The sequence below is a fragment of the Mastigoproctus giganteus genome, chromosome 5 (genome assembly GCF_048544385.1).
Source record: "Mastigoproctus giganteus isolate SK-2022 chromosome 5, ASM4854438v1, whole genome shotgun sequence".
NCBI classification, from domain to species: Eukaryota; Metazoa; Arthropoda; class Arachnida; order Uropygi; family Thelyphonidae; genus Mastigoproctus; species Mastigoproctus giganteus.
The window spans coordinates 151,037,713-151,064,080 of NC_143579.1; the positions used below are offsets into that span (position 1 = coordinate 151,037,713).

The 26,368-nt window shown below is 37.7% G+C and overlaps 1 protein-coding gene across 1 annotated transcript in view; it reads right to left on the reverse strand.

The window, feature by feature from the left end:
• Window positions 1-26,368, reverse strand: part of LOC150085767 (PHD finger protein 12) — a 529,395-nt gene that overhangs the window by 355,589 nt on the left and 147,438 nt on the right. Inside the window, exon 6 of the mRNA XM_090373472.1 lies at window positions 12,959-13,091. Within this exon, the coding sequence (XP_090229598.1) occupies window positions 12,959-13,091 (133 nt within the window). The remainder of the gene's footprint in view (window positions 1-12,958; window positions 13,092-26,368) is intronic.

Genomic DNA, 26,368 nt, shown 5'->3' on the forward strand with positions numbered 1-26,368 from the left:
AAAATCGCATCAAGAAATTCGGCTATGTGTACAGCTCACTGCTAAATCACAACAAAGTATGATCATGATCCCGAAAATTTACCAGTTATATTTTGGCTGTCCTCTAGATGATAAAAATAAGAAGTGGACACCATATGTTATTTGTACTGATAAGTCAAATTGATTACATTACTGGTTGAGCAAACGGAAAAGCTGTGGACGTGGCAAAAGTATCAAATCATTTGCCATACCCATAATATGGAGGGAGCCAAAATATCAAAATGGCGAGTGTTACTTTCATATTGTGAATGTAACTGGATTCTTAGTGAAGAATAAATACAAGATAGTTTATCCAAACCTGGATAAACTATCTTGTGTTTATCCAGGTTTATCTGTGCCCACAGCACAGACTCTTAAGATTCTTCATATATCCTTTTCCCCTCAATGGTATCTTCATCTTTTCGTGGTGATGGCACTTGCATACTCTGACAACCTCGAAAGCCATGCTGGCAGTAGCATAGCTACTAGTAGGGTCACCCAAGCTAGAGAGGTCTTACTGAGGTAGGAGCCAGACGATGAAGAAAGCCAGCAGGGAAACTACTGTATTACTATATCCCTAGAACAATCACTATGAAAAAAAAAAAGCAACAGCAACCGGCCCCGAGTTCCCAGGCTCAAAACAGTGAATCTTTTGTGGATTAGAACATAGAATGTCAGAATGCTGTTTGCTGCGGGAAAACTTAAGAATGCGATCCAGGAGATGAAAAGACTTAATGTGCAGGTGACGGGGCTTGTGTGAAACTAGATGGCATAGAAGACATAACCTTATACTATTCTGGAAATGACAACAACATACACCAGCATGGAGTGGGGATTCTATTCACCAAGGATGTCTCCAAAAGCATCCTCAACTTTGTGCCACCGGTGAAATACCACCACTTTGCTTATTGGAGGCTTGAAGTGGTGAAACCCAAGAGTAGAGCAAAGTTTCCGGCATCCCCCTCCCTCCATACTTCTCCTTCAACCCATGCACGGTACTAAGTACTATAGGTTTTGATACATTTCGTGTTTGGGGTTTTCATAAAAAAAAAAAAAAACTCCAAGCGCATAATGTTACTCCAGCTGAAAGCACAACCTTTAAATGTCAACATAATTCAAGTAGATGCTCTAAAAGCTGATATGGAAGATACGGAAATTGAACGTTTCTATACAGAGCTGAAAGAAATAGTCAAACTAACAAAGAAACAAGACCTAAATATTGTTATGGGAGATCTGAATGCTAAGGTTGGTAAAGGGCAGATCTGGTGAAACTGTAGGAGAATTTGGTATTGGAGCAAGGAATAAAAGAGGGGATCACAGCTGATACAATTTTGCTAAAAGGAGAACTTGATGACTGCTAACACCTGGTTTCAAATCCCCAAGAGAAGGCTCTATACATGGAAATAACCCCTAGACAGCATAAAAAATGTGGTCAGAAACCAAATTGACTATATCATGATCAACTGGCATTTCCGGAGCAGTATTAAAAGTTCCAAGACATACCCCAGTGCAGATATTGATCCAAACCAGAACCGAGATCAATCTGAGATTGAAAGCTACTGGGAGAAAGCAACGGATGAAGAAAGTTGACAGAGAAGTTAAAAAATCCATAAATGTATCAGTTAATGAAGACATGCCTTAATGAAAGAATGCAACACATCCATAGGCAGAAGGAGAGGGGGATTGGAAGACCTTTAAATCTGTTTTGACTGAAATGAACTCAGAAGTTCTAGGTTATAGTATGTCTGAAGAATGCCTGGATAACAGATGAAATTTTGACACTCGTGGAAAAGTGTAGAGCATTAAAGAACTGCAATGCAATAAGGTATAAGGAGGTGAACAGACTGATTAAGAATAAAAATTAAAGGAGCTAAAGAGAGCTAGATCACAGAAAAATGCAAAGAAATATTAATTCTGCAAGAAAAACATGATGATTTCAACCTTCACAAAAAGATTAAAGAGATTTCAGGAATTAATAGGACAGAACCAACTTCAATCCAAAATGACAGAGGTGAAATTATCACGGAAGAATCAGAAAAACTGGACATGTGGACTAAATACATAACTTTGCTGACAGTGAACGTGAGTTAGATGACAACGACGATGCAGTGGTAGGGCCATCTATCCTAAGATCCGAGGTGGAGAGGCTGATTAAATCAATGAAAGGAAAAGCCAAAGAACCTGATGAAATCACAGCAGAAACAGACAAACTGCTCATCTACAAAAACACCAACATTCTTGTTGAATTATTTAACAGAATTTACAGTGCAGGCAGCATCCCTTGGGACTGGCTGACATCGGCATTCATCACTCTTCCCAAGAAACTAAACACCAAAACCTGAGACTTCAGCTTGATGAGCCAAGTTCTCAAAATGTTCCTAAAAATAATTCAAAATCGGATTTTCAAGAATTGTGAGGAGTCAATGGATGAGATAATTGTTCTAATGAAGACATCAGATGTGAGTGGCCTCAAAGAAGCACATAAGAACAAGTTGTGTGCAGTATGTTCCATTAGTAGATTGAATGAAAATTCAATTTAGATTGAATTTCTTTCCTCTTTCCAAAATTAAATGTGATCTAATTAAGAGTTTGCAAAAGCAATGGGTAAGAGTAATTTGACAGGATTTCATTACTTAAGTGAGAAATTTCCAAAGAACAGTGCCACAAAAGTGAATGAGGGGCCTTTTACAGGATGAAAAACTCTGAATAATGCCTCAATGTATAGCAAAGAATGGCAGGCTTTTAAATGGCTTTATTGGAACTTCTTTGGGTAACCCAAACGTCCTCTGCAAAGAAAGATAGAATTCAGAAACTGCTTAATGCATTTAGAAAAATAAGAGATCATATGTCACTGAAACTTTGTTTCTTACATTTGCATTTAGATTTCCCAATAACATTGGCATGGTGAGTGATCAAATAATTTTCCCCTGCTTAGGAGAATGATTCAATCAAGACATTAAGTTAAAGGAAAATGGCTACCAAGGTCTCTGGAATAAAAATATGTTGGCAGACTACCAGAGTACTGCAACATTCTGGATGAAGTTTACCAAAGTAAATCACCTGCATAGCTGTTTAAATTGTGCATATCTTTTTTTATGATAGTGTACTGTGTTATTTTAACTATTTATATAAAGTGTATTTTGTTTAAACTGCAAAAGTAACAAAAATATAATCATAACCATTGTGTGTGTTGTAATTGTAATAAAATTGTCTTCTACTGAAGTTGTATTAAAAAACTACATGTACTAGGGAAAAAAAACCCATGAACATATTTGAAATATGCATACAAAACTGGTTTAGGAAAGCATGTTTACATCTTTGATTGGGGAAAAAAAATTATTTTGTTGACTAGTATAATTACCTTCACCTCTCAGTTGTCACAGGTCATCCAGGCAAATAAGTGAGTGGAGATAACATCATTAGACAGTACTGATTCCTGAACTGATTTACTCTCTTATGACCTTTCTCTTAATTTACTTGCCTGGACAACCTGACCACCAAGAGAAGTAGTGCATGTGATTATGAAACTAGTATAGGTTCCAGAATGGATGATGTTTATAAATTATTATGGTGTAATAGTGGTTTAAATTGTAGTTACCTGAGACTAGACCATGAAAGCAAAGATACATTAAAAGTCATGATTATAGGTAAGAAATAATTCAGAACTGTTCATATTTTTTTATTCAATTTTTTTTTAAGCTTTTCTGAACACAAAATATATATATAATTTTTTTTTTTTTTCTGAACACAAAAAACTGTGAAAAATGCATTTTTTATATTAAAAACATATTCTGAATTATTTTTTTTTTTAATAAAATAGCTCTGAAGTGCTTTAGACATGTTTTATACCCTCTCTTATTTAAATATCTCTTTTTCTTTATCTTTGGCTGACAGCAAGAAAAATGCCAATCAAAAACATTTCTCTCAACAATTGGACACCAGCCAGGCTTCCCCATGATGCAAAGCCAGGTGTACTGATTAAATGTGCTGCAAGAGAGACATGTAATGATTTTAAATTGATGTTTTTTTAGCATTTGCATATAATTATCATTGAGCCCGTCACCACCAAATACGGAGGATGCGGAAAGGTCAAGGATTGACCACCGCATATCCCTGAGCAATATGGCCTTAGTTGCTAATGCTCCAAATAACAAACAAACAAACAAATTAACTTTTATGAACTCTTTTTTACTTTTTTAGCCTTTAAATTTTTCTATATATGAAAGAATAGTTTATAATAGTGGTTTTAATTTTAGAATTCTACATGACTCAAGGTATAAGCAATGTTGTTAATAACAGCAGTAATAGAAAGGAGAAAGATCGTATGAGAAAGGCGGAGAAGAAAAGAAAATATCTTGAAGAGCATGAAGCAGCATTTAAAAATCCTGATATTGAAGAAAAAGTGATTGAAAAATATGAAAATAATCAGTTAAAGGCTTCACAATTAAGAAAGAAAAGACACGAAACGAGCAAAAAAAATTAATCACAAAATGTTGATAGCTCAACTGTAACTCAAATCGTTGATAAAAAAGAAAAAATCGTTTAAGAATGAAGGAATCCAGAAAAAAAAAGAACGTGGAGCTTTAGATGCAGCACTTAACAAACCTGCTTGAAAACAAAGCAATATTTGATAAATTTGAAAATAATATTTATTTCCAAGAAATCATAATCTGATCATAAAAGATACCAAGAAAGAAAAAAAAGTTCTAGCAATGAACCTTCTGTGCCTAAATTGGTTAAGGTAAATGATGTTGGTGCCCCATCTCTTTTTACACCAACTGATAATACAAAGGGTCAAATTGTATTACAATCTACTGAAAATGTAGAACCATGTCAAAATATTTTGCATGAAAATACTCCTAAAAGAAGAGAAAGTGCTCGATTTAGAGTAAGTAAGTGGAAAGTAAGAATGACAGAAACACCACAAAATGCTTTAATGCCATATAACGAGGAAAATGTCCCCTTTAGCTGCAAGAAATAACAACAATGAACCGGAATATTATTTGGAGTCACTTTCAGATGTTTGTAATCATTGTGATATATTATTTTTCATAAAAGAAACCAAATTAAGAAAGTGTTGTGATAATAAACATTCATTAATTTACAAAGATATTTTTGACAACTTTCTCAATAGTTTGAAAAAATTGTTTCAAGATGGAAAAAGTGAGGCTTCCAAACTTTTTTTCTGGAAAACATGAGAAAAGTAAACGTTAAGTCTGCATTCAGTACATGTTTTTTTTTTTTTTTTTGTTGTTGTTTGGGAGCATTAGCAACTAAGGCCATATTGCTCCGGATGTGCGGTGGTCATTCCCTGACCTTTCCGCATCGTCCGTATTTGGTGGTGATGGGCTCGAACCCCGGTCTAGTCAAGACGGGTGTGCTATGCACTGCGGCCTTTTCCCACCTGGATACGGAGGCGCCGTCAGTACATGTAATGGAAACTGAATTTTCTAAGTAGATGTTGGTAATGATAAAGTGGTAAAAGACGAAAATGATCAAATAGAGATTCCTGAAAATATTTGCAGTTCAGGAAATTTAATACATGATGTTTTTGGAAGTTTCAAAATTCCTTTAGAAGAAAAGCTTCAATGTGCAATTTTAGCCACACCAAATAATACTGTTAAGTCGCTGAATGAAAAAATTTTATCCAAAATTATTCCAGAATTGAAAATAGTTTATTCATCAGACCAAATTATGCCAGATGGCAGTAATGCTGAAGAATACAACTCTGTAACGCCGAAACACTTTATTCTCTGGAGTCTTCAGGTTTAACTCCGCATAAATTACTATTAAAGGTAAACACAATTGTTATGATTTTAAGAAACTTAGATATAAAAAATGGAATTTCAGTGGTACAAGACTAAGTGTAATGGAAATAAGGAAGGACTATTTGGTTTGTGAACACGTCACATGTGACAGAGATGGATCGAAAGCATATATGTATTAGTATGACAATAAACAAAAGTCAAGGTAAAACATTATCTAATGTTGGTGTTGACGTAACATCACCATGTTTTGTGCATGGACAATTGTACGTTAAATTAAGTAGAGTGAAGGAACTAAAAATCCTAGTTCCTTTGCTTCAGATTTTTGTGGAACTAAAATTCTTAATTCCACCAAAAAAAAAAAAAAAACACACACACACACACAAGAAATGTTTATAATAAAATATATAAATCATAGTTTTGTTATTAATTTGATTTTAGATAATAAAATAATATAATATAATTTTTGTACATCTTTTGATTATTAGAAGAGGTGTGGGGTGTTTCCTCCAATAAAATATTTATAATATAAAAACTTATAATTCAGGTTTCTGTGACACAAGTCAGGGGGGAAGCGAAGTGACCTTCTGACTTGTTTTCTACAAATTATCATTTTTCTTCTTCTCAGGATTTATTTATTTTTTTATATAAAAACCCAAACACGAGAGGTATTAGAACCTATAGTACTTAGTACAATGCTTGGGTTGGAGGCTGAGAAGATATTTGTTTACAATAGACTTGAACTTCTGTAGACTGTAATTTTCAGGAAATACGTATGAAGGAAGGTTGTTCCAGAAAACAGCAGTTGAATGAATAAACGAGGAAGATGAAAAGCTGGTTCAGTGAGTTTCAAGTTGGATAGTAAATGGATGTTGGCTGGTGGCAGCACGTGTTCGGACTGTTTTGAAAGAACAAGTGGGAATAATAGAAGCCAATTCAGAATAACAGTGCCCAAGGAAGTATCTGTAGAAAAGGCATGCAGCAGAAACAGTACGTCTATCAGACAGCAAGTGGAGAGACTCTATTAGAGAGGAGTCATTTATTAACCTAAATGCTCTCTTCTGAATGGAATCTAGAAGCCTGAGAGAGGTTCTGGGGGGCACCGGCCAAGATTTGGGAACAATATTGTATGGTAGGGTGGATTTGCGATTTGTACAGAGTGAACAGCCGTTTGGAAGAAAAGTAATGCCGAGAGCGAAAGAGAAAACCAACCAAGTTTTTTAGATGCAGGGGAAGCAATATTTGTAATGTGCTTGTGCCAAGAGAGATTAGCATTAGCATTAGTAGAGACCTATGATGAAAGAAAGCAAGCCATCAGCCAAATAAAAAAAAAAAAAAAAAACTCCCATTTCACCCCTCCATTCGTCTGAAATACCTGTCCAGCTAAGCCTTAAATTTATTTAGGCTATCAACTTCCATAACAAGGGATGGAAGTCTGTAACACAAACCAACTACCCGCTGGCTAAAGGCAAATTTCTGTACATCTATCCTACATCTGTCTTTCCTCAATTTGAATTTATGCCCTCTCAGGTAATTATTCTGAACAAGAGAAAGATTCTCCCATCGGCATTGAGTATGCTCAAACCATTCAAAGCTTTATACACCTCTATCAGATCACCTCACCGGTACCTACTCTCCAGACACTGTAATTTGCAAAACACAACCCTTTCTTCGTAAGAGAAACCCTTTGTTCCATTCACTAATCTTGTTGCCCTTTGCAGTACTCGTTCCAACAGCTCTACATCCTTCTTGAAATGAGGCCTCCAGACCTGTATACAGTACTCAAGTGCCTGACCATTGCCTTATACAAGGGAATAATCATCTCCTTATCCCTGCTAGAAAAATTCCTGTATATCATTGACAAGACACCATGAGCTACTCTTGCAGCCCATCTGCACTGCTCAGAAAACGTCCTATCTGCCTGCATAATTACCCCCAGGTCCATTTCATTCTCTACCACTGTCAGTGTAGAACCACAGAGCTGATACATTGCACTGGGGTTACTGTTTTCCATATGTAGTACTTTTCATTTGTCAGTGTTAAACTTCATTTGCCACCTCTCAGCCCATCTGCTCAACCTTTCCAGATCCTGTTGCAGCAGCAGAGCTGATGCAACAGGATCTGGAAAGGTTGGCACTGTTGCACTGTTGGAAAGGTTGGCACTGTTGCAGCAGAGCTGCTGCAACAGTGCTAACCTTTGTATTGTTTGCAAACCTGGACATTAAGCTTGATATACCACCATCAATATCATTTATAAATACAGAAAACAACAATGGACCCAACACTGAACCCTGAGGGACTCCACTAATAACATTAGTCCACAATGAGCAGTGTCCATTGATTACCACTCTCTTTCTTCTCGCCCCCTCAACCATCCCTTCATCCATAGCAGCAATTTGCCTCCAATGCCACACTGCTCCAATTTGTGCAGAAGTCTTCCACGTGCAACAGTATCAAAAGCCTTTCTAAGATCCAAATATATAATATCAAAGTTATTCCCTGCATCCAGTTCTTTTGTGACTGCATCATAGTATCCAATCAAATTGGTCAGGCAAGACTTTCCCTTACCAAAACCATGCTGTGTCCGAGCTATAACAGAAGTCTTGTCTAGATGATCCTGCAGTGCTTCTTTAACCAGTGCCTCCATTAATCTTCCTGGAACAGAAGTTAAACTCACAGGTCTATAAGTACTTATGTCAGCCTTTGATCTTCCTTCGTGGATTGTGGTCACATTTGCACATCTCCAGTCTATGGGTACCTCCCCTGAGTCCAAAGATGCTCTCATAATTATGGCTAAGGGTTTGCTTACTTCCTTTGCTGCCTCCTCCAATATAACTGGATAGGTCCCATCCACCCCAGGTGCCTTTTTTATGTTTATCCTCAACAATTTCTCCTCCACTTTCCTCTCAGTTATTACAAAATTATCTAGATCACTTCCAGAGTATACTTCACCTCTGGCATTCTATCTCCTGATTAACTCCTCATGTGTGAATGTAGATGCAAAAGACTCCTTTAATTTGTTAGCTACCTGAGCAGGATCCTCAACTGTTGAACCATCAATATCAAGTGGACGAATCTGATTCATGCCTTTCCTTCTAGAGTTTACATAGGTAAAGAACTCTATCCTGTTTTTCTTTGCATCCTTGATGCCAAGGATTTCTCATAATCTGCCTTTGCTGCCTAATCTCCTTTGTGACTTGGTTACAGACTAGCTTATATCTATCATATGCTTCCATGTCACCCATTAATTTATATGTATCCCAAGCATTTTTCCTTCTCTGCCATATGTCTCATTCATCTGACATCCATTTAGGCCTAAACCTTGAACAATATTTCTTAGTTGGTATGTATAGCCTAGTAGCTTCCAAGATAAGTTCTTTGAATGCTTCCCATTTTGAATATGCTGTTGGTAACATCATCAGTTGGTCCCACTGTATAGAATTTAAATATTGTCTCAGACCATCGTAGTCACCTTTACGACAGCAAGAACCCTTCCCTTTACCCCTGATGGTAGTTACCTCTTTGAGTAAATCCCACTTCAGCACATTGTGATCACTGCCACCTAGTGGTTCATTTATCTGCAAATTCTTGATGCACAAAGAATCACTAACAGATAATCAGATTAAGAGTATTACTCCCTTTAGATGCCTACCGAACATGCTGATGTAGAAAACAATCATCCAATAAATCCACAAAAGCCTTGCTAGTGTGTGTGTGACCAACCCACAAATTCCAGTCAATATCTGGGAAATTAAAATCCCCGATTATAAGACTCTCTGATTTAATGTCCCACTCTATTTCCCTGTACAGTTTCTTATTATATTCATCAAAGTCATTAGGCCTATAGCACATTCCTACTCCCAATTCTGATCTCCCAATGCTTATGTCACACCAAACTGACTCGACACTGTCCAGCGATGTCGACTGGCTTCACTTCTTTGGATTTTATGTGTTTCTTAAGTAATAGCATAACCCCTCCTCCCTTCCTATCCTGTCTATCCTTTCGGTACACATTGTACTCCCCAAATTCCAGTTCTGCCTTCCTTATGTCTGTGTGATACCATGTCTCTGATATCCCAACAATATCTACCTTTGATGTTGTAAGCAATACAACAAATCCATCTAATTTATTTACCAAACTCCAAGCATTGGTGTACACTCAAGTATACATGCACCTGTTCCTATTCTTAGCAACCCTAATACAAACCATGTGTTTACTTGTACCGCAATTACTTCCAGCAGTCTCTGAAGTACCTTGCATCTTGTTTTCCAGGCTGCTGCTCATTCCAATAGAAGCAGTGCGAGAATCACTTACATCTCTGTCAGTGGCTACTGTTAATCTATTAGTCCTTGTATCCCCCCAAGCTAGCAGTTTTCCGACCCACCTAACACTGCCTCGATAGCATAAGCAAATTTTCTTTCACACTTTCTATTTAAGTGTATCCCATCCCTGTAGAAGCAGTCTCTCCTATTAACAAGAACAGACCAAGCTGAAAAAAATTCTACTCCTTGAGCCTTGCACAATCCCTCCAGGGCCGAATTGATCGACAAGGCTCTCATCATATACTCCCTCCTATCGTGTCTGGGCAGAATTGCAGAATAACATATATGTTGTATTGGAATTTACCCACAGAATATAGTTTGTCCTCCCCCCCTCTTTTTTTTTTTAATATGGCTGACTGAATAATTATAGAAACTATTCACAAGTTTTTATCACAGTTGTTGATGAAAACAAAATTTTTGAAAAGTACTGAATTTTAATGCAGCTTTACTATTTTTTGCAAAACTGTGTTTTTGCAAAAACAAAGGTGAATCTCTATAGTATCAACTATATTACAATGGTGAGATGGAGAAGGTCAAACATCAAGCCAAAAAGAGACGGATTCTCCACTGTAAATCCAGAAAATTACATCACAGCCAAAATTACATCATTTGGCAGAAAATTACATCACAGCCGTATGTAATTTAGAGTAGCATTTTTTCCAGTCTGCTGTTTCTGCTTTTCCACAACAGTGTGCTTTTACTATTTCACTATCTGAAAGCATTTATGAAAAACATATCTACATGATAAGCACAATTCAGAGGAAGATTATGTTACATGATAAATAATGTGAATAACACTTTGGCACATATGAGAATATCTTCTTTGCTGTGAAATGATACCTCTATTCTTGCATTCTTTTCTGCACATCATCTTGTCTGCAAATGTCAGATCACTTCACATTTCTTGCCACTTTAAATTGAAAAATCTCATCTACATAGAGTACACAAAGCAGACATACTACCTTTTCCATTTACAATACATGAAAAATCTTCCATATACGTCTTTTGAAATTTTGCATTGTATCTCTTTGGCATATTACTAAAAAACAATGTTAATAATGTTCACACACACACACACACACACACACACACACACACACACACACACACACACACACACACAAATAAATAAATAAAAAAAATAGTACCACGAAGTAATGCAATCACATGTAACAAAGATCAATGCTTAATATTTCCTTTATTCCAACACTTAAACAAAGAGAAGCACACATGATGCTGAATTTGTTAAAAAAAATTCAGAAATTCTGAATTTAGCATCTTAGCTGTAACTTTAAAACTTTTTCCGGGGGGGGGCGGGGGTACAGAAAAAATTTGTTGTGAGAGCCAGAAAAAAAAAGTGATAAAAATTAATCAAAAATACAGATTCCCTGTCATAAATCTTCTTTGGCAGGTATGCATTATAAACTGATCATTATATTATAATGTTGTAATTAATAATCATTTATAACACTGGTTATAAATACAAATGATAAATTAACAAAATATATATGTCAGTAATAAACACAAAAAGGGTATTTACTTTTAATTATTTTTAAGTATTACTGTAGTGTTACTTAATTATTTTTAAGTATTATCAAGTACCACTGACATGGTTCAGTGGTACTTGATAACCAGCTGCCACCAGTATCTTTACTAGTAATCACTGCTATATGCTGAAATGAATACTCCTAGGATGTTTAGAAAAATATTCAAATGAATATAATGCAGGGATACTGCCCTTATTCAACTATATATCTACCTTTAAGGATGGAGGGATAAATTGCAGCTGCTCAATGAGGGATATTTGTACAGTCCAATAACTACAAAAAACTATAATCCTGTAAAAAAATTCCATTCCTTAGTTGGCGTCTATTATATGTCGAATAAACAGCTAATTTCTCATCATCCATAATAAATCAGAATGCAAGCAGAAATCCATCTTGATATGGAATACTTTGAGTATCTTCATTCACTTTTTTTTTTTTTTTTTGAAGAAATCTGCACTAAAACCCTGTACATAAAAATTCAATGTGATGCATCTTAAAACCAAACTAAACTAATCTTTTATTTGATCTGAATTCCATACTTTTCTTTTTGAAAATACCCAAAACATGTTAACATTCTGCATCACTGTGAAGTACAATGAACACAGATAAAACAATTTTAGATATTCTATTATAATTCAATAATTACATACGATTCATGAACAGTGACTATCCTAGCCCAATTTGCATCCACATTATATTCTATTGTGGTAATGACTGAAATATTATCCTTATAAACTTCTCACATATCAAATGAAAGAACTTTTATTCTGCTGTAGGTGTATAACACTCAATGCATTTATCGGAAACAATAAGCAATACTTAGGTAGCCTGTACATTTCCCATGTGCTTTTCAAGAGCAGAGTTAGGTGAATTAACAAAACTTGACAAGATTACATGGATACAGAAATCACAGCAAATGTAAAAACCAAACACGGTAATCGCATGTTCATCATATACCATGCTCTATGACAAAGAAGAGCAAAACCACCTACAGCAGTATTGAAGCACATTGATAAATTTGTTAGATTCATATTTATAAAATATGCTCATATTTGAAAAAATATATCACAGACTTCAGTTAAAGAAAATTGAAAGAAAAGTCCACAAAACACATGATTTCAAGAAATCTTACAGGTAAAAACAGTTGGCAGGTATGAGTACATTACCATGTCTGGATAAACATCAATAATTTGTCATTCTGCAACCTAAGAAAATTATATGAGTAAAAGAACACTTTAAACCTCTGATAAGGTCCTTATCCAAAATTCATTAACAATTTCAAGTGCTGGGAGAAAGTAAACTTACCAAAATATGCTCAGCATGATTTGGACACATCCACCTTCCTGTAGGCAGTGTAGTGAGTGGCGGATCAAGGCAGTCAGCATGGAAGAGTAAAGGACAATAGTCACACTGTATTAGAGGAGCTTTTCGGCAACTTCTACAAGAATAACATAAATACAAATCTTGAGTGCACCTCAAATGTTCATACTTCTACAGGAATAATTCTAAATCTACTTCATGTTGGTCCAATACACTATCAACACTAAAAGCCACAAGTTATCTCTAAATATAACTCATACATTTAAATAATAACATAGTTCAAAAAATGCCATTACTCCATCTGTGTTAATGTACTAAAGCAGCTTTAATAAATATTACTATTAAATGAGGACAATACACGAGAATTTTGGTGCAGTTCTGTCTAGTGATATGAGCAGAGAATATCATCTAGGGAAAGAATATGCTCAGAATAATACTCCAAAAGACTGTTCTTTCCAATCTTTAGTAGAATCTGAGAGAGAGAGAGAGGGGGGGGGGGTATTTTTTACATCTACATTGTCGAAGACAATGCAAGATTTCTGCAGCCGCTGCAAGCTGATAAGTTTTCATTGAAATTTTATCGTATTTTTGATTAGTTACCATATTAATTTGTGTTTTACAAATAGATTAAATAAGATTAGTGGCGTTCATTAGCTTATTTTTTAAATTTAGCGCGTGATTTTGTAAGTTGCAACTCACTACTCCTACCACTGTTGTAGTGGTGTTTTAGGCAGGAATATTGCAGCGTAACCAGTAGGATAACCAGTAACCGGGAATATTGCAGCGTAATTCAAACCTTACTATTCAGAAGAATAGTAAGGTTTGAATTGTAATAATTAAGTATTTTGAAGGGTTTAATCACCTCTTGGGCATATATCTGTAGTATTTTTTGATTAATTAACGCATTAATTTGTGTTTAACAAATAGATTAAATAGCCTTAGTAGTGTTCGTTAGCATATTTTTTAAAATTTAGCTAGTGACTTTGTAAATTATAAATCACTAGTCTTACCTCTCTCGTATTGGTGTTTTGGCTAGAATATTGTAGCACAGAAGAATAGTAGTGTTTTAACTGTAATAAATGAGTATTTTGAAGGTTTTAACCTCTTTTTGGTCATACATCTTTTGTATTTAGCTAAGGATATAACTAATTTAGCACTGTATTCGTTACAGTATAGCGTAACTTGACAAAGTATATCTCGAATTTGATAGCTAAGGTATAACATAAAAGTATATAGCGAATACATATTACTTCATTAGCTTAGTATAGTATAGTAAATTAATCAATTAAATTTATTAACATTATTAATTTTCATTGTTAATTAAATCGTATTTAAATGGAAATCACTCCCCAGACTAGAAGCAAAGCAATGTGCACAAAGTAGCGGGAGTGCTGTGGATCATGGGAGAACCGAAGAAGGGGATTCTCCAACGCATCACAGACTAAAGAAATGTGCAACTTGTGAAATGTTTGCAAACCTTCTGGGAGGGGGACATGATGTTGCCAGGGGGGAATGTCTTTGTGTGGGCCCGATGTAAGCAGTGTGAAGAAGTTAGGTGCCAACTCAGCGTTATGGGCCTTTACGAGAACAGGGAGGATGCCCTCGAAGGACTTGCATTGGGGGACCCTTCAAAGCTCTCAGATGCCGACATCAATGCCAGAGCTTCCACTTGATCATCCGGCAACACAGAGGCAACCTTCAGAATGTGCTGGTCCCACAGGAGCTAGTTAATGTTGGTGACGCTATTGTCAGAGAGACAGGAAATATACTGTGCAAAAAGGATAGGTGGAATAGGACCAGGGTATGTCTGCCAGGGGCAAATGTTTATGACACTATAGAGCAGATATAAGGACACAAAGGTTGATATTGTTGTACACGTTGGCACTAATGACATGAAGATAGGAGATCTGCAAACTTACTTAACAAGTACAGTTTAATGTTGAAAAAAAGTCAGGAGTTAGGGGTAAATTTGAAAGTGTCTGCGATTCTGCCCAGACATGATAGGAGGGATTATATGATGAGAACCTTGTCAATCAATTCAGACCTGGAGAGATTGTGCAAGGCTAATGGGGTTGAATTTTTCTCAGGGTGGTCTGTGCTTGCTAACAGGAGAGAGAGATCGTTTCTACAGGGATGGTATACACTTAAATAGAAAGCATGCAAAAATATTTGCTAATGATATCGAAGCACTGTTAGGTGGGTTGGAAAACTGCTAACTTGAGGGGATTCACAGACTAATAGATTAGTGACTCACATTGCAGCAGCCTGCAAGGCGAGGTTGTTGTTGTTGTTTGGTTTTTAGGAGCATTAGCAACTAAGGCCATATTGCTCCGGGAATATGCGGTGGTCATTCCCTTGACCTTTCCGCATCCTCCGTATTTGGTGGTGACGGGCTCGAACCCCGGTCTAATCAAGAAGCGTGTGCTGTGCACTGCTGCTCCTTCCCACCTGGCTACGGAGGCGCCCAAGGCGAGGTACTATGGATTTCAGGAGCTGGTGGGAGTCATCACGGAACAGGTAAATACACGGGTTGTGTTAGGGTAACTAAGAGTAAGAATAGGTTTAAGTATGCTTGCACATACACCAATGCTAGGAGTATACAAAATAAATTTGATGAATTTGAAGTGCAGGTCAAGACATCAAAAGCAGATATTGTTTGGATATCAGAGACATGCCACAGACATATAAGCAGAGCAAATCTGGAATTTGGGAAGTACAACATGTACAGAAAGGAAGGGAGGAGGGGTTATGGTGTTAGTTAAGTAACATGTAAAATCTAAGGAAATGCATCCAGTTGACATTGGTGGACAATGCAATGGGGATCATAAGCACTAGAAAAGGGAAAATGAGAGTGGGCGTGTGTTTTAGGCCTAATGAATCTCATGAGTATAATGAGCAATTGTGCAGAGAAATAGAGTGGGTCAGTAAATCAGAATGTCTTACAATGGGGGATTTTAACTTTCCTGATATTGAGTGGAACTTGTGGTTTGGTCAATTGCACATTACCAAGACAGTTGTTGATTTATTGGAGGATTGTCTTATACAGCAACATATTCGAGGGGAACCAGAGGGAGTAATTGATCTGATTATAAGCAGTGATTGTTCATGCATTAAGAATTTGCAGATAAAGGAACCAATAGGTGACAGTGATCACAGTGTACTGATGTAACTACCAAAAAGGGAAGGGTTTTAGCTTTCTTAAGTTGATTAGCATTAGCATAGGCATTTGATGCAAGAAAGCAAGCTTATGCAGCATCAGCCAAAAAAAAAAAAACCCACTTTACCCCTCTGTTCATTCAAAATACCTGTCCAGCTGAGCCTTAAACTTATTTAGCTATCAACCTCCACTACAAGGGATGGAAGTCTGTTCCACCAACCAACCACCCGCTGGCTAAAGGCAAATTTCCGCACGTCTATCCTACATCTGTCTTTCCTCAATTTGAATTTATGCCCTCTCAGGTGATTATTCTGAGCTAGAGCAAGAATCCCATCAGCATTGAGCATGCTCAAACCATTCAAGGCTTTATACACCTCTAACAGATCACCTCGCTGGTGCCTAGTCTCCAGACACTGTAATTTGCAAAACTTAAGCCTTTCTTCGTAAGAGCACCCCCTTTGTTCCATTCACTAATCTTGTTGCTCTTCTCTGTACTCGTTCCAGCAGCTCTACATCCTTCTTGAAATGAGGCCTCCAGAACTGTATACAGTACTCTAGGTGTGGCCTGACCATTGCCTTATACAAGGGAATAATCACTTCCTTATCCCTGCTGGAAAAATTCCTGTATATCATTGACAATACTCCATGAGCTATTCTTGCAGCCCTTCTACACTGCTCAGAGAACTTCATATCTGCCTGCACAACCACCCCCAAGTCCCTTTCATTCTCTACCACTGTCAGTGTAGTAGCACAGAGTTGATACGTTGCTCTGGGGTTGCTGTTTCCCATGTGTAGTACTTTACATTTGTCAATGTTAAACTTCATTTGCCACCACTCAGCCCATCTGCTCAACCTTTCCAGATCCTGTTGCAGCAGCATAGTGTCAGTAGTGTCCTTGACAACCCTGCCAACCTTTGTATCGTCTGCAAACTTGGACATTAAGCATGATATACCATCATCAATATCATTTATAAATACAGAAAACAATAATGGACCCAACACTGAGCCCTGAGGGACTCCACTAATAACATTAGTCCACGATGAGCAGTGTCCATTGATTACCACTCTCTGTCTTCTCCCCCTCAACCACCCCTTTATCCATAGCAGCAATTTGTCTCCAATGTCACACTGCTCCAATTTGTGTAGCAGTCTTCCATGTGCAACAGTATCAAAAGCCTTTCTAAGATCCAAGTATATAATATCAAAGCTATTCCCTGCATCCAGTTCTTTTGTGACCGCATCATAATATCCAATCAAATTGGTCAGGCAAGACTTCCCCTTAACAAAACCATGCTGTGTCTGAGCTATAACTGAAGTCTTGTCTAAATGATCCTGCAGTGCTTCTTTAACCAGTGCCTCCATTAATTTTCCTGGAACAGAAGTTAAGCTCACAGGTCTATAATTACTTGTGTCAGCCTTTGTGAATTGGGGTCACATTTGCACTTTTCCAGTCTATGGGTACCTCCCCTGAGTCCAAGGAAGTTCTCATAATTGTGGCTAAGGGTTTGCTTACTTCCTTTGCTGCCTCCTTTAATATAACTGGATAGATCCCATCCACCCCGGGTGCCTTTCTTGTGTTTATCTTCAACAGTTTCTCCTCCACTTTACTCCCAGTTATTTCAAGATTCTGTAGCTTACTGCTAGAGTTGAATACACCTCTGGCATTCCCCTCGCTGAATAACTCCTCATGTGTGAATGTCGATGCAAAATATTCATTTAGTTTGTTAGCTACCTGAGCAGGATCATCAACAGTTGACCCATCAATATCAAGTGGACCAATCTGATTCATCCCCTTCCTTCTAGAGTTTACATAAGTAAAGAACTCTTTGCTGTTTTTCTTTGCATCCCTTGCCAAGGATTTCTCGTAATCTGCCTTCGTCTGCCTAACCTCCTTTGTAACTTGGTTGCATATCAACTTGTATCTATCATAGGCTTCTGTGTCATGTGTTAATTTGTAAGTATCCCATGCATTTTTCTTCTCTGCCATATGCCGCATTAGTTTATCTGACATCCATTTTGGCCCAAACCTTGAACAATATTTCTTAGTTGGTATGTAAAGCCTAGTAGCTTCCAAGATTAATTCTTTGAATGCTTCCCATTTTGAATTTGCTGTTGGTAACATCATCAGTTGGTCCCACTGTAGAGAATTTAAATACTGTCTCAGTCCATCGTAGTCACCTTTACGGAAGTAATAACCCTTCCCTTTACCCCTAATGGTAGTTACCTCTTTGAGTAAATCCCACTTCAGCACACTGTGATCACTGCCACCTAGTGGTTCATTTATCTGCAGATTCTTAATGCATGAAGAATCACTGCTGATAATCAAATCAAGAGTATTACTCCCTCTAGTTGCCTCCCGAACATGCTGATGTAGAAAACAATCATCCAATAAATCCACAAAAGCCCTGCTAGTGTGTGAGTGACCAGCCCCCAAATTCCAGTCAATATCTGGGAAATTAAAATCTCCCATTATAAGACTCTCTGATTTACTGGCCCACTCTATTTCTCTGTACAGTTTCTTATTATACTCATCAGAGTCATTAGGCCTATAGCACACTCCTACTCTCAATTTTGATCTCCCAATGCTTATGTCACACCAAACTGACTCAACACTGCACTGTCCAGCGATGTCGACTGGCTTCACTTCCTTGGTTTTTATGTGTTTCTTAACTAATAGCATAACCCCTCCCCCCTTCCTATCCTGTCTATCCTTTCTGTAGACGTTGTACTCCCCAAATTCCAGTTCTGCATCCCTTATATCTGTGTGACACCACGTCTCTGATATCCCAACAATATCTGCCTTTGATGTTTTGAGCAATACCTCAAATTCATCGAATTTATTTACTAAATTCCTAGCATTGGTGTACACGCAAGTATACCTGCACCTGTTTCTATTCTTAGCTACCCTAACACAACCCATGTGTTTACTTGTACCGCAATGGCTCCCAGCAGTCTCTGAAATATCATGCATCTTGTTTTTCAGGCTTCTGCTCATTCTAATAGAAGCAGTGCAAGAATCTCTTTCACCTCTGCCAGTGGCTACTGTCAATCTATTGGTCTTTGTCTCCCCCCAAGCTAGCAGTTTTCCGACCCACCTAACACTGCCTCGATAGCATCAGCAAATATTCTTGCACCCTTTCTATTTAAGTGTATCCCATCCCTGTAGAAGCAATCTCTCCTGTTAACAAGTACAGTCCAGGCTGAAAAAAATTCTACCCCTTGAGCCTTGCACAATCTTTCCAGGGCCGAATTGATCGACAAGGCTCTCATCATATACTCCCTCCTATCGTGTCTGGGCAGAATTGCAGACACTTTCAAATTCAACCCTAATTCTCGGCTTTTGTTCAACAGTGACCTGTACTTGTTAAGTAATTCTGCCGGTCTCCTACTCTTAATATCATTAGTGCTAACGTGTACAACTATATCACCTTTTGTGCCCTTAAAAGATGGTATTCGCTCTACAACGTCATCAACCTTTGCCCCTGGCAGACATACCCTGGTCCTGTTCCACCTATCCTTTTTACAAAGCATGTTCCCCGTATCCCTGACAACAGAGTCACCAACAACTACTAGTTCCTTCGGGACCAGCGCATTCTGCCTTGGGGGTTGCCTCTGTGTCACGCAATGCCCAAGTGCAAGCTCTGGCATTGATGTGGGCAGCTGAGAGCTTGATGGGCCCCTCAATTTAGTTTCTTTGAGGGCATCCACCCTGTCCTTCAAGCTCTCATATAGGCCCACAAGAACGCTGAGTTGTTGCCTGATATCGATACACTCCTTGCATCGCGCACACACAAAGACATCCCCCATGGCAGTATCATGTCCCATACCCGATTGCTCTGCAAACATCAAGCAAACAGTGCATTTTATAAGGCTGTGAGTCAGAGGACAACTGCCCCCCCTCAGTTCTACTCTGAGCCACAGCACTTCCATTAGCTTGAGCCTTTTGCTTTGCTGCTCTTGTCTGAGTCATGATTCTATTAATTAATTAATTAACTATGTTATGTTATTAATTATGTTAAATATAATTAATTATATTACGTTTGTAATCTAAGTCGTTATATGTATTTATTTAAAAGTATAATTTAACTGGTAACGAAGTTCAACTAACGCTATCTAGTACGGTATATAACTATCGTATCACAAAGGCGGGAAAGTTACGAACGGTAATCTACGGACACTTAAGTATTAATTAACTTTCAAATCTCGCTGTCTCAATTCAGAATAAACTAACGATCCTTACTACGTCTATAAGCTACTTACAGAAATAATTCGATGTAAAAAAATATTCAATCAAGCGCCTAAATATGGCTAAAGAACTTCTCGTTCAGCGGAGTTGCAAACACGTGGATACCCTTACCGATACTTTTATGCAATTACAAGGCCGAGTAAAGAATAAATACACCACATTAGTCAGAAAATAATGTTATACTACTAAATTTAAATCAAAAGTTTTAGAAAAACAATAATTTCAAATCAATAAATAAGAAAAATCCACTTAGCGGCTTTGAACACGACCGTCTCCTAGTACCCTCGTCAGCAGACTTTGATTACAGTGGTCTGAGACAGTTTTTATATTCTATACAGTGGAATCAACTGATGATATTACCAACAGTGAATTCCAAATGGGAAGCCTTCAGGGACTTAATCTTGGAGAGTACTAGGCTTTCATACCAACTAAGAAATACTGTTCAAGGTTTAGGCCTAAATGGATATCAGATGAATTAATGCAGCTTGTGGCAGAGAAGAAAAATGCATGGGATGCATATAAATTATCAGGTGACACAGATGCTTATGGCAGATATAAGCTAGTTTGTAATCAAGTCACAAAGGAGGTTAGGCAGGTGAAGGCAGATTACAAGAAATCTTTGGCAAAGGATACATAGGAAAACAGCAAAGAGTTCTTTACTTATGTAAACTCTAGAAGGAAAAAGATGATTCAGATGGGTCCACTTAACATAGATGGTTTCACTACTGATGATCATTCTCGCTGATAAACTCAACAAGTATTTTACGTCTACATTCACACAAGGAGTTATTCAAGGAGGGGAATGCCAGAAGTTTATCAAACTCTAACAGCGACCTAAGTGATTTTGTAATAACTGAGAGCAAAGTGGAGCAGAAATTGAAGTTAAACATAAGGAAGGCAACTGGGGTGGATGGGATCTATCCAGTTATATTGAAGAAGGCAGCAAAGGAAGTAAGCAAACTCTTATTAATAATTATGAAAGCTTCCTTGGACTCACGGGATGTCCCCATTGACTGGAGAAGTGCAAATGTGTCCCCAATTCACAAGAGGGATCAAAGGGTGACATAGGTAATTACAGACCTGTTAGGCTAACTTCTGTTCCAGGGAAATAATACAGTCACTGGTAAAGGAAGGAATGAAGGATCATCTATAAAATGAAGGATCAACAAAACTACAGTTACAGTTCAGGCACAGCATGGGTTTCTTAAGGGGAAGTCTTGCCTGACAAATCTGACTGGATACTATGATGTAGTCACAAAGGAATTGGATGCAAAGAATAATTTTGATATCATACACTTGGATTTTAGTATATGATATCAAAAAACTTTTGATACTGTGGCACATGGAAGACTACTGTACAAATTGAAGCAGTATGGCATTAAGGTCAAGTTGCTACAATGGATAAAAAGATGGTTGTTTAGGAGAAGACAGAGTGGTTATCAATGGATTCTGCTACAGGGGCTCACATCTGGTGAGTATGTGCTTGGCCCGACCTGGGTCCTGAACTGGATATCATTAGCATTACCAAGAGCATATGATGCAAGAAAGCAAGCTTTCATTGCATTTAATTCCAACCTATTTCATAGCAACTTTTTTTGGTGCACGTGTGCCATAGATGGGTCTTATGGCCTTCACTGCTGTGGTTGGGCCACCCTGATCTACATAATCATGACTCAGAGGTCAGCAACTTTTCAGGGATGGAGCACCAGTTTAACTTTAGTTTGGGGATCTTAGCTGTCAGTGATTAATTTTTGAAATCACAGGGTGGGTGGGTGGGTGTGTGTGTACGCATGTGCATTGAGACAATTAAATTTTATTTACTTGTGTCAGCATCATTGTTGAGACAATTAGAAATTGTTACATGGCACCATTTAGAGCAGCCTCGAATGTCACCCTATACACCAATGCCATAAGGTTGGTTGTCGATCCCTGACAACTGTTTCGCAACTATTTCTTATGATACGTTAATTTTTACACTGTGTAAAAAAAATTGCAATAACTAATACATGCAATATTAATTAATCATGAAAGAAATTGTGAACAGCATAGCTCTGTTTAGTAATTACTAATGTTTTAATAACAATATGTATAACTGAATTTAAAACTGTCAGTAGTTAAGGGGAAAAAAATCAATTCTGACACATTTTATTTAAAATAAAAATGAGAGGTGCCAAAAGGTTACACATATACTGTTTAACACAATCTGCAAAATTTATGGGAGAAGGGAGAACATATTACCTGAAAAGCACTTTGCTATTTAACCACTGCTTGCAAGGAACCTGGGACACCCCCCCCCCCCACCACCAAAAAAAAATGTTACATATTAACTGTTAATTAAAGATTAAAAACCTGAAATTTTTTCTACCTTCCTATATATATAGTCAAACTTTTATTTGAGACTTTTGGAAATGAACATTTATTATTTACTTGAATTTATAAGTGTAAGACTTGCTGGGTCCTAATACTAGCATTTACAATTTTTGAATTTCATGCTGAGGCACAATCTTCAGTAACTGAAATCAGAGTGTTGGGTGATGTGACAGAAGAATCAGCTACAGAAATCAGATATTTTTTGTTTTATGTCTAATTATTTTACAAAATGTTTTTTCTATTGATTGTTATTGATGTAAAACAATTTTCTACCGTTTCCAATCTTCTTTACATTTCGAGGGTACAGCTCTAAAATGGTGTTCGCAGGCCAGCGAGTCCACCAGATCGAACCTATTGGTAACTCTCTCCTTTCGGATCAGCTACTGTATAAACTCGCTGCCTCTACTCTGCCAGATAGTGTCAAAAGACCAGAAGTTGTTAAAAGACAACACATCTACACAATGCTCATTTCTCAGGAAACAAGAGCTCTACTAAATACAGTACTGCTGGGTTCCACATCCCATTATTTACCTGCACCACATGTGTTTCATTACCCAAAAATAGCACTTTTTTAAAAAAAAAAATTTTTTTTTTAAATTAAACTTTTTTGACTATACTGTATATGTGGTGTGTAGGTAGGTGGATTGGGTGCAAGGTGTGATCAAAAAGAACTAATATTTGGCAAATAATACGAGACTTACCCAGATATTCAGATGAATGTCCTTTGAAATAGTCTACTACGTAACAGTGTAACCATACTTATGCAAGTATTCCTGTTAGGCTTCTTCTGGAATTAGTAATAATTTCTGTGTTGCATTCTCAGTAATTTCCTCATTTGTTGCAAATTTGTAAGCTTACAGGGGAAGGGGGACTTTAAGCTTGGGGGGAAGAAAATGGAGTTAAATCCAGTGAATATAGATGGTAGACCACAGTGATGGAGTGCTTCTGATGAAATTCTTGAATGGTGAGCACTGAACATGTAGGGGCATTGGCATGATGCAAATGTCAATTTGTTTGTGGACTTTAAAGCAAAAGGGCAACAAGGCCATAAGGCACCTAACTGTGGCACGGTTCAAGGCACCGCTTTTATCAATATGAATTGCAGTTGAAGTTTATAGTGCATTATAGAGTTGTATCAGTTTGAGGAAAGTAAAGATTTTGTCCATGTGTGGTGTATCCGCTAGGAGATGAACAATACTCAGAGCTCGTTGACGAAAAAGAGGGAATAAGAATATGTAGCTCAGTATTGCAGTTTGTGCACCGTGGTGTGTCAGTGACTGCAAGCAGATAAAGATATGTGTCACATGCACGCATGTGCGTGTGTGTGGCTTATCCAAAATCGGGCTAATATGACTTCTTCGTGTCTGGCTAATACGTATACATATGGTTTGAGATCCTTTTTTATATGAGTAGCTTTTTATTGGGTTGACTCTGCCAGATGTGTTGCCATTGTATTGGTAACCGTTTTGGCAAAGCTATGTCAGCATGTTCAGCTCTACTTGAGGGCCCCCCCCCCCAATGTCACTACTATTTTTACAGAATCCGCAACAATTCCACCATAAGAATTTGAATCTGGCCATCATTCAGTTTTGCTAGATCAGTCTGCAGACTTCCAAAGAGCTGAGGGATTTGTTTCCTCAGACTTCAGGTTATTCTTTTTCGGGGAAGTATGGATATTGTCCAGTATCTATTTCTTCTTCAGTAAAAAGCTTTTTCAAGACCGGGTTGTGTTTCACTTCCTTCACCCCTACATCCATTTGTTCTTGCAGTTGAGATGGGGCAGTTTTGATTTCTTTTCCTTTCCACTCACTTTTTTTTTTTTTTTTTTAGGTGGGGAAGTAGGAATTTTTTGAGGATAAAAATGTGGCAGGTGATTGGGTCCTCATTTGTGTCCAGGAGATGCAAGGTGCTCTCCTTAGCAATTTGTATGACGCCTTAGGAGATGAACAGTCCTTGATACCACATCAAGTACAAGCAGGGAAGATATGAAAAGCTGTTTTTAAATGGCCTACTTTTGTCACTTAAAACACCTCAGTGGATTAGGAATCCTTACTGGGATTCCTAATTAATACTGTTATTCCTTTAAGTAGCCTACCTTGATGGAACTTGGAAGTGAAGATGAGAACTCAGATAGGAACAAGATTTCCATCCTTATGCATTGGAATTTGCTTCACAGTTGTCATACACTGAATTTCCAGTTCAGAGCAGACCTCTTCCTCAGAGACATGAAGAAAATGCTACTCTGAGATGACACCACAAAGAGTTCAAAGTTTTATGGGGTTAACAATGATAGGTATTCCCCCCCCCCCATCAATCAATGCAGCTTTCAGAATGTGTGGGCATATTTGGGACATGAAGTTTCAGGTTGTAGATTGCCAGAATAATAGTAGTAGCAATGGCAAATTATGCAAGACAAGCTTATATACCATCAGCTAGGGAAAAAAAAAAAAAAATCTACACAGTTCACCAATCTGTACCCTCCAAGAATTTGTCAGTTCTTCTTTGAATTTATTCATCCAATCCACTTCCACAACAACAGATGGAAACATGTTCCAACAATCACCAACTGATGGCTGAAGACAAAATTGAACACATATATTAAAATAATGCTTTAGCCTCTGGATTTTTATATATCCTCACATGTATAGTCTCAGCAAGTGGAAGAATTGAATTTACATTCGGCTAAATCCACGCCTCCATGGCCGAGTGGTCAGGAGAAGGAGTGCAGTAGCACACGCTCTTTGAGTAGATCAGGGTTCAAGCCCCTGACTGCTAAATACGGTTGATCTGCCAACCCGCATTGGACCAGCGTGGCAGATTACAGTCCAATTCCCTCAGCATGAATTGTTGAGGAGGCTTCCATCCTGCAGTGGGTTGATAAAGGCTGCAGTTTACTTCTTTTTTTTTTTTTTTCCCTCAATCCATTCAAGGCTTTAAACATCTCAATCAGATCTCCCTGCAGGTGACTATTTTTGAGATGCTGCTGCAATTTGCAGAACTGAAGCCTTTCTAGGTAAGAGCACCGGTTTGTTCCCTTCACCAGTCTGGTTGCCCTTCTCTGCACCCATTCCAGCAGATCTACATTATAAAGTGAGGCTTCCAGACCTGTATACAATACTCAAGATGTGGCCTAACCATGGCCTTATTCAAAGAAATAATCACCTCCTTATCCCTGCCAGCAAAGGTTCTGTATATCACTGAAACAACCCCACAAGCTGTCCTGACAGCATGTCTGCACTGCTCAGAGAATTTCATGTCTGACGGCACAATTATCTCTAAACCTGTTTCATTTCCACTACCCTAAGTATGCCAACCAGTGGATAAGTTACTCTGGGGTTACTGTTACGCATATGCAGTACCTTGCATTTGTCAATGTTAAACTTCAACTCCCATTTCTCAGCATATCAACCTAATTTTCATAGATCTTGTTGCAGTTACCCTGATGACTGTCGTTAACCACCCTGCTAACCTTCATATCATCTGCAAACTTAGAAATTAAGTCTATCCCTGCATCAATATCATTGATAAATACTGAAAACAACAATGGGCCCAGCACTGAACCCCCGAGAAACTTCACTGTTAACATTAGTCTATGAAAGAGCAGTGTCCATTGATAACTACT